We start from the raw sequence: 10,263 nt of genomic DNA, 5'->3' as shown, positions 1-10,263 counted from the left end.
GTTCGATGAGGAAGCAGTTGATTTCCTTATGAAGACCAAGAATTTGCAAGTCTTTGTGGAGGATCACAACTACCTCTCTACTCTCTCTTCTTAACAAACAGGTTTGTTTTACGTTAAATTTATGGCTACAATTTCTATAACTCTATTTTCCATTTTTCACTTACATTTTCTGTTTTAAAAGCAGGAGAATGCATGCTGTGAAGTGGTTCAAAGGGTTGATTTACCTGAGCTTTCTGGGGTTGATATCTTCTCTTATATATCTATCTATCTCTATTATTGTAATGAGCTTAATTTTGAATGTTTTGCAAATCATGAAAATGGTCTTTTCTTGCTAAACCTCTCTGACATGGTTCATACTTTTTGTACGTCACTTTTGCATCCATATGAATCAAAGAATATGTCATATTGTTTGCGCATTTGTATCCAAGTATCAAAATCAAAGGGGCGTTAATACTCTACGTAGTCACGTACATGCTTCTCGATCAAGACTAACTATTTCACATTTTCTTTTTTGTTATAAAATATAAAAACGTGACATGATATGATTGAATGTGAAATGATTATAAAATCGGGTTTTTTTTTTTTTTTGCTTCTTTGAATGTTATCATTTTATGCATCAAATAAAATGGTATGTTTTAATGTTAAAAGGCAATTTTTCTCATAAGAAGATATCCGAATTCGTGATCATATCCATCTATGATTTGTATTTTAATAGACTTGATTTGGTAGATATTTTTTTTTGGATATTTAATTAGGACTGAATCATCGGGGTGTCTTTTCTTATATTTCTCAGAAACTTTCCTTTTCACAATTAAGAAGAGTAGAACTAGAAGGTTGATACATTTGAAAGTGTACACTCGTTTTGGGACATGACAGTATACATGTGGGAAATTGACTAAAATAGTCAATTTTATCAACCGAATTCTATTTTTAGCCTTTTTTTTAATTGAATTTCTATATTAATGGACTTAAGGCAAATGCTTTATACATTTTGTGTAAACTTGATTTTGAGAGAAAATAGAAATTTTTACTAAAGGATCCAAAGAGTCCCCCTGCCCTCTCCCCTTTAACGTGAAAAATGGCATTTGGCTAAAATAAGAATTTGGCTTAAAAAATGTCTATAAAATGAAGTTAATTATTAGAACAATGAAGTTGGTAGGAGAAAAAAAGTATGTTTTTTTCCTTTTCCTTTTTAAAGGCAAAAAGTAAGCGTATTTGCATCTAATAATATCATATTATGTATCAAATTAAATGGTATGTTTTAATGTTTAAAGGCAAATTATATCTGAATTTGTGAACATATATGCATGCCCACCTATGAATACTGTTTTAATAGAGATTTGTTTTGGTAGATTTTTTTTTTGACAATCAATTATTGAATTTAAGGGGGTGTCTTTTCTTATATTTTTCACACCGAAATCGAACTCTTAATGATAGAACATGAAGTTTTGATCGTATAATTTGTTTTTCTACTATTACAGTTTATACAACAAAAAATAATCAAAGTTTTATTTTATTTCAGTTAAAGGATTTAATGAAAACATTGTTTTAAAAAAGATAAAATAATTAATGAGAACTTACAATCACATATTATGTTATAAATCAAAACAAATATCATGCTTAACAAAAGCAGACATATTTATAGTCACTAGAAGAGTACTCGTGTAATACAATATATTCATTTTAATGTTTCGTTTTATTTTTTGTTTTTGTGGATATAATATGGTTTATGTGGTTTTTAGAAAAACAATGTTTTTACCTTTTGAATAAAAATAAATTTAAAGATATCATAAATTTTAAAATATATATCAATATTAATATTAAATTAACTATTTAAAAGTTTTCGTTTTTTGGTACAATTTCTTTGATTCAAAATTTTAATTTAGATTTAGATTTAATATTTTGGTCTTAANAAGAGGCACGAAGCCGTTAGCCGTTTAGTGGCGGTAGACGCTCTGGAGACGTTAAAGCCGACGACGGTTGGCTATCGGCTGTCGTTATCTTGTGGAGATGTGGTGGAAGTGGAAGTGAATCGAATGATACGTTGGGACAAGCAGAAGTCGAAATTGTTTATGCAGAAGTTGGAGAGATGTAATGCAGGATACAAAGATGTAATGGAATATGGTTCTCATTTTGGTGAAGTAGTAGCGAAAGGTGTGTTGTGGGAGAATGAAGAGTTCGTGGGAGAGCTTTCTGAACTCATCCGATTGGGTTTTCTGGTGGAGTTCGATGAGGAAGCAGTTGATTTCCTTATGAAGACCAAGAATTTGCAAGTCTTTGTGGAGGATCACAACTACCTCTCTACTCTCTCTTCTTAACTAACAGGTTTGTTTTACGTTAAATTTATGGCTACAATTTCTATAACTCTATTTTTCACTTACATTTTCTGTTTTAAAAGCAGGAGAATGCATTGGTTCAAAGGGTTGATTTACCTGAGCTTCCTGGGGTTGATATCTTCTCTTATATATCTATCAATCTATCTCTATTATTGTAATGAACTTAATTTTTAATGTTTTGCAAATCATGAAAATGGTCTTTTTGTACGTCACTTTTGCATCCTTATGAATCCAAGAATATGTCATATTGTATGTGCGTTTGCATCTAAGTATCAAAATCCAAGGGTCGTAAATACAGGCCCGTTCCTGACATTTTATGGGCCCTGGGCGAACGTAAAAACAGGGCCCACCGCAAGAAACAAGGCTTTTAGCAACGACTTTTGTTGTCGTTAAAAGTCCATTTATCATTAGAAATAGTATATAACAACATGTCGTCGCTATAACTTGTGGCGAAAACATGTCGTCGCTAAAAGACGAATCGTCAAAGCTCACTTTTCTTGTAGCGACCATCGGTAAGTACGAATAAATGTTTTTTATTAATATAAAATTGAGTACAAAAAATGCTAATAATTTACTGAGATAATAAATCTTATTTATCTTTATTATAGATATATAAGAGAATACTTAAATTTACGTACTTCTTATTAGGTAATTTGAAACCAAGATTATAAAAACTATGATTGATAAATTAACAAGAAATATGTGTTATTTTGATACAAAAAGAGAATCCGTATGAATGAAGTAATCGTGAAGGTCTATGAGATATTAATAATAAAGAAGATTATCAATGTTTTCTAGATAAGTAGACAAAAGAGGATCAATAAGAATATGAAAGAGAAGATGATCTATTGAGATCCAATAAAAATAAATAATGAATTAAACATATAATATGCAAACTCAACAAATAATTGTTTGAACACTTAAATAGAATATTGTTGTGTGGTGGAAACCAATAAAAGATACATAAGTTAAACAAATGATGAAAATACTTAAATTCTACTTTCCTTCTTTTTTGCTCAACTAAAATAAGATATTAAGATCAAAAGTTTATGGAACATGACATATATAAGAGACATAAATAAATATATCTAGTAGAAAAAATTTATTGATTAATCACAAAACCATAAAACACGTCATAAATTATAAGGATAGTATATTGATTGTCAAATAATAAAAAAAATATTTTATGTAGAAGCAAAAATAGATAACAATAGTCAACAAAAACAATTAGAACGACATAACCAAATAGCAATAGTTAATAGAAGCAGAAAATGATAAAAATATCCAACAAAAATATATAGCAATAGCAAGCACGTGATATTAACGTTGAATTGTTGAAGCACGAAAACAATCAAGCATATAGAGATAGCAAAAACCAATATTATTGGACCTTGTTGGAGATAAAAAAATAATTAGAGAGACAATAAATAATAGCATATAATGAATGACCAATTTTTTTTTTAATTTTCTTCTCCAATGTAATTAGTCGATATATTTTTGGACCCTTATTATCTACTAAATTCTTTTTGCCTTTTATTATATGATACAATTTGTTGAGTTTTTTAAATTTATTAAATTCTTTTAGACTACTATTGTATTTTAATAGAAAAATTTGGGCCTTGGACGTGCGCTTGTGCTGCCCTCCCCCAGGGACGGCCCTGCGTAAATACCTTATGTACTCACACATGCTTCTCGACCAAGACGAAATATTTCACTTTTTTTTTTCTTGTAAAACGATCATAAAAACGGGTCTTTTTTGCTTTGAATGTTATCAATTTATGTATCAAATAGATTTGTATGTTTTAAAGAATAAAGGGCAAATTATCTTATGAGAAAGGTATTTGAATTTGTCATTATGCCTATTTATGAATTGTATTTTAGTAGAGAATTGATCTTTCTTTTGACATTCGGTAAGGATTGAAAAATTTCACTTTAAAAGAGTGTCTTTCTCATTTTAATTCATCGAAATCCAACTCTTATTGATAAAACATAAAATATTAAAACAGAAATTAATCAAATATATATATTTGTATTATTTGAGTTTAATGACATATTATGTTATAAATATCATGCTTTAACACATTTATATTCATAATATGTAAAATATTTTATAAAGTTAATATTCCATTAAAAATCTATTATTCTTTTCGTGGTAAAACCTCCGTACAACACTTTCCTCTCTACCAATCACCAACCTTACCTTCCTCCCAAAGCTAATCCCTTCTTTCTCTTTCACATACACATACACATACACATAAAACAAATTTAGAGGTATTAAGTAACGACTAATCTGAATAAAAATAAAAGAAACTGTTTTGTTATTTCATTGGTGATTGAATAGGATCCAGAATTTTAACATCGGTCGGTTGATTGAAAATTGAATCAAAATATCAGTTGAATCTAGTGTCATCCAATGGTGATATCCATTAGATGAAGTCGATTCAATCCAATCATATACTGATTAGATTGTATCAGATATTTAATGTTAGTTGGATCGGATCAGATAACAAAATCTATCATCTAATAGATGATTATATCGGATCCGATCCAATTAATTCCATTGGATTTCAACTGATAAAGACACTTGTTACTTGACTCGACTCAACTAGTTTCTAACCACATGAAAAACCTTGGTGTTGACATGTAATTAACTCATATAAAAGGGACCAAAACTGTAATTTATCAAAAAGCTATGGAAAAAGATACCCAGGAGACTCATCATTGAAGACGAAGACAAAGACGAAGACTAGTGTCGATTCCCCACTCTTTTGCGTTGCTCCAATCACCATCCATTCCTTCCTCACCAAGCTCCTCTCTCTCACTCAGTATATATTCAATGTCCAACGGTAAGGTTTATGTCTGTGTTCATTGTTTGTTTTAACTACGAGTTATTAGGAAGACGAAGTGTGCATTGTTCGTTGTTCATCGGTAATGGCGTCCACGACTATGACGGCGAGGGAACATGTGGAGGAGATACGGAGGACGAAGTTTTCCATCGGTGGAGACCCGAATCCCTTAACGGAGGATCTTCATCAGGCGGTTAAGAATCTGTCTGCTGAGCTTTACGCTAAAGACGTCCACTTCTTCATGGAACTAATCCAGGTTTTTATATAAGCATATATCGTCCATTATCTATTGTTTTGTTTCACACACGCTGTTTTCACTACACATTTTTTGTTTTTAAGAGTAATGTCTTTGATTTTAAATCTCTGTATTTAGTTCATCGTGGTTGATCAATCATTGCCTTTTGGTTTCGTAACTTGATCGGTTCTTGCTTTTTTGTTTTGGAATTTGATCGATTCTTGCTTTTTTGGTAGGATACCGCAAATTTTATTAACAAATGACATGCATTTGCATTTCTGCTAAYAATTTATTTCTGGTTTTTCGGAAAAWTTTGGATTAACTGGTTAATTTATAGATCTGTAAGGTTGAGGTTGATGATTGATCAACGATGCTTCGAGACTGGATTTTTTTTAAAAGTTGTGGTTTGGTTGAAATTTGTTTCACAGAACGCGGAGGATAACGAGTATCCGGAAGGGGTTGATCCATCATTGGAATTTGTGATCACGTCAAAGGACATAACAAACACCGGAGCTCCGGCGACGTTGTTAGTATTCAATAACGAGAAAGGGTTTTCCCGTAAGAACATCGATTCGATTTGTAGTGTTGGTCGATCTACCAAGAAAGGTCTTCGTAAGCGTGGTTATATTGGCGAGAAAGGTACTTCTCATTTTTTATTATATTGTTGACTCATTCAGCTCATATAGTTCAGGCCCGTTCCTGACATTTTTTTAGGCCCTGGACGAGAAGTAGAAGGGGCCTCGATAAATACGATATTTTTTTAATATATATTGTTTTTATCATTAAAAATAATATTGAATTCATATAAAATCGTTTTTCCAAGTATTTTTGGACGCAAAATCAACCAGTACTCATTTCTAAATTAATGTTATCTAATAGAACATTTTTATGTAGTATCGGTAATTTGTTTCATCATCAAAAACATTTTATGATATACTTTTGGTACATAGAATGACATCATTTGAGGTTACAAAGTCAATTCTTCTTATTTTCGAGTGACACTATGGAAATCAATATAAATAGGTTGGTTTTTCATGTTCCCATGTTAATGTTTTTTAACATCATTTTAAACTTTTATATTATGTTTTCGAATTTGGAAAGATTAACATCATTTTAAACTTTTATATCATGTTTTCGAATTTAGGAATATTAATACCATTTTAAACTTTTATATTATGTTTTCGAATTTGGGAAGAAAGAAAAAAATAAAAAAGGAAAAGAAAAATAAAAGAAAGCAAGAAAAATAAAGTTTTTTATTTGTGTTTTTAATAGAGACGAGAGCGGAAGGAAAAATAATGAAATAAAAATAAAATTTGATATAATTTTTTTCCTTTTCTTCCTCTATTGTTTTCCTTTCTTTCCTATGTAAAAGAAGATTCAAAAACATAGGGTTAGGGTTAAAACAAACTTTTCTATAATTATCGATTATATAAATTAAAAAACTTATGTTGGTGATAGTTTAAGATTTTACTCATCTTTTAGATATAGAATAGTACATACGATTTATACACTCAATATTAGATAATAAAGAACAACTATGAAAAAACTATTATAGTTTTTATTATTCTAAATATAGATATAAATTGTACCGTCTTATATGGTTGGTAATATTTTCAAAAGATAGGGGTTTTTATTAGCTAATAACAAGAAAATCTATCATATTCTAATATAAAAATAGAATTCACACAAGAATGGAACAATCCAAAAAGTCGATGAGAGATAAATTATGGAGAATATATCAAAGTTTTTGAAGCGAGTAGTTTTAGATGTCGGTTTTAGATAAAAAGAACTTAAAAAACATTAAATAATATTATATAATGAACGACAAATTAACCTCTTTATATATTTTTTTCTTCAATATATTTAATTCATACATGTTTGGGTCTTTAGTAGTTAATGTAGTACCAAAATCTTTTCTTATCATATTAGATACTATTTTTTTTGTTTCTTTTTACTAATATTTTTGAACTACTATTATATATATTAAAAAAATTTGGACCCCTAATTTTTATGGGCCCTGAACGTACGCCCGACCCACCCTCCCCAGGGACGGCCCTGATATAGTTTAGATTGCAGTCAATTGAAGTCCTTAATTGTGGTAAAATGGAATCGTAAGCCTGTTGATGATCTGCTATATTTATTTCATTTAGCTGTTTGCGACTGCTAATTGGTTGTCTACGTTTTCCTCAGGTATTGGATTTAAAAGCGTATTTCTGATAACTGCTCAGCCATACATTTTCAGTAACGGCTACCAGATAAGGTTTAACGAAAGACCATGCCAGCATTGTAATGTTGGTTATATNTTATATTTTAAATGATATGTTATCTTGTATTTGATTATGTTCATCTACATTTAGTTATACGAATTTATAAATAAAGTGTTAATAAGTTGTATTTACGTAAAATTTATTTGTAATCTTAAATTTTAATAATTTTTAAAGGTTTTGTTAAATTCTTTATAATATAGTATAGATGACATATAAATGTATATTAAATATTTTTTTAAATTAAAAGTCCATTATTCTTTTCGTGGTAAAAAAAAAAGGTAAACCTCCGTACAACACTTTCCTCTCTATCAATCACCAACCCTTCCTTCCTCACAAAGCTATTCCCTTCTTTCTCTCTCTTTCCCAACCAACTGTTTGTTTAGAGGTATTAAGTAATAATTAATGTGAATGAAAATTAAAAAAACTGTTTTTTTTTTATTTCTAACTATCCAGTTCTTGCCGAGTTCGGGTTTGACTCAACTTTGGGAACGTGCAGAAAGTTATCTTATCCAATTTCATCCTTCCAATCGAAATTAGACCGACCAATCATAATCGGATGTCCATTGGTAATTGGATAGGATCCAGAATTTTAACATCCGAATTGAATCGGCCGGTTGATTGAAAATTGAATCAAAATATCAGTTGAATCTAGTCTCATCCAATGGTGATATCCATTGAATGAAGCCGATCTAATCTGATTCAATCTAATTATATATTGATTAGATTAGATCGAATATTTAATGTTAGTTGGATTGGATCAGATAACAAAATCTATCATAGAATAGATGATTGTATCTGATCCGATCCAATTAAATCTATTGGATTTCAACTGTTACTTGACTCGACTCAACTAGTTTACAACTTGATGAAAAACCTAGGTCAAAATAGAAAAAAGAAATTTAGAAGGGTTGACATGTAATTAACTTATATAAAAGGAACCAAAACTGTAATTTATCAAAAAGCTATGGAAAAAGATCCCAAAGAGACTCAGCATTGTAGACGAACACGAAGACTACAGTCGGTTCCCCGCTCTTTTGCGTTGCTCCAATCACCATCCATTCCTTCCTCACCAAGCTCCTCTCTCTCACTCAGTATATATTCAATGTCCAACGGTAAGGTTTATGTCTGTGTGTTCATTGTTTGTTTTAACTTCGAGTTATTAGGAAGACGAGGTGTGCATTGTTGGTTGTTCATCGGTAATGGCGTCCACGACTACGACGGCGAGGGAACATGTGGAGGAGATAAGGAGGACGAAGTTTTCCATCGGTGGAGACCCGAATCCCTTAACGGAGGATCTTCATCAGGCGGTTAAGAATCTGTCTGCTGAGCTTTACGCTAAAGACGTCCACTTCTTCATGGAACTAATCCAGGTTTTTATATAAGCATATATCGTCCATTATCTATTGTTTTGTTTCACACACGCTGTTTTCACTACACATTTTTTGTTTTTAAGAGTAATGTCTTTGATTTTAAATCTCTGTATTTAGTTCATCGTGGTTGATCAATCATTGCCTTTTGGTTTCGTAACTTGATCGGTTCTTGCTTTTTTGTTTTGGAATTTGATCGATTCTTGCTTTTTTGGTAGGATACCGCAAATTTTATTAACAAATGACATGCATTTGCATTTCTGCTAAYAATTTATTTCTGGTTTTTCGGAAAAWTTTGGATTAACTGGTTAATTTATAGATCTGTAAGGTTGAGGTTGATGATTGATCAACGATGCTTCGAGACTGGATTTTTTTTAAAAGTTGTGGTTTGGTTGAAATTTGTTTCACAGAACGCGGAGGATAACGAGTATCCGGAAGGGGTTGATCCATCATTGGAATTTGTGATCACGTCAAAGGACATAACAAACACCGGAGCTCCGGCGACGTTGTTAGTATTCAATAACGAGAAAGGGTTTTCCCGTAAGAACATCGATTCGATTTGTAGTGTTGGTCGATCTACCAAGAAAGGTCTTCGTAAGCGTGGTTATATTGGCGAGAAAGGTACTTCTCATTTTTTATTATATCGTTGACTCATTCAACTCATATAGTTTAGATTGCAGTCAATTGAAGTCCTTAATCTATATATATATATATATTAAAGAAGAAACCACTATGTATGACGTGGCTTCTTCTAAAATCTAGAAGCTTATTTATCTTTTTTCTCCTTTTTTTGTTTTTTAAAATACTAATTAAGTTAAAGACTATTATACCCCTACAAGCAAATTGTATATTTCATAATAGATGAGATCATTTGGTAATTTTGCATCCAACTAAGTTTAACCTCCCAAATTATTCAACTTTTTAATAAGCATTTTAAGATAAGTTTAACCCCCTAGACTATTCAACTTCTTCTTAATAGATATTTATTTTATTTATTATTGCAATTGATTTACCTTCTCCAACTTTTTATCTYTTCATCTCTTTATTTCTCAATCTCTTCCTCTTGATATAGTTTGACATAAATTGCTATCAAGAAACAATTGATTATGTTCTTAAAAATATTCTCACAAAGGAAAAACCAAGATTGATGACATGATTTCTCCTAAAGGTTAGAAATTATTTTTTTTCTCATTTATCCTTATTTTAATCTTT

General features: G+C 30.6%; 2 protein-coding genes across 2 annotated transcripts in view; both read left to right on the top strand.

Annotated features, from left to right (window-relative positions):
- Positions 1-201, top strand: part of LOC112514234 — a 4,705-nt gene extending 4,504 nt beyond the window's left edge. The window contains exon 3 of the mRNA XM_025120567.1: positions 182-201. Coding sequence (XP_024976335.1) covers positions 182-201 — 20 coding nt within the window. The remainder of the gene's footprint in view (positions 1-181) is intronic.
- A 4,995-nt stretch (positions 202-5,196) lies between these two features.
- LOC112514023 lies at positions 5,197-6,085 on the top strand. Its single transcript, XM_025120308.1, has 2 exons — positions 5,197-5,438; positions 5,846-6,085. The coding sequence occupies exons 1-2, from the start codon at positions 5,268-5,270 to the stop codon at positions 6,083-6,085; spliced, it is 411 nt and encodes a 136-aa protein (XP_024976076.1). The 5' UTR covers positions 5,197-5,267.
- Positions 6,086-10,263: the final 4,178 nt, after the last annotated feature.

This window comes from Cynara cardunculus (assembly GCF_001531365.2).
Source record: "Cynara cardunculus var. scolymus isolate 2C chromosome LG 6, CcrdV1, whole genome shotgun sequence".
Taxonomy (NCBI): Eukaryota; Viridiplantae; Streptophyta; class Magnoliopsida; order Asterales; family Asteraceae; genus Cynara; species Cynara cardunculus.
The sequence above is the reverse complement of the archived record's forward strand: the minus strand, read 5'-3'. Positions and strand labels throughout refer to the sequence as shown.

Coding starts and splice junctions, on each gene's coding strand:
- LOC112514023 (XM_025120308.1), top strand. CDS start 5,268: ATGGCGTCCACGACTATGACGGCGAGGGAACATGTGGAGGAGATACGG. Junction 5,439..5,845: donor TCTTCATGGAACTAATCCAG/GTTTTTATATAA, acceptor TTTGTTTCACAG/AACGCGGAGGATAACGAGTA.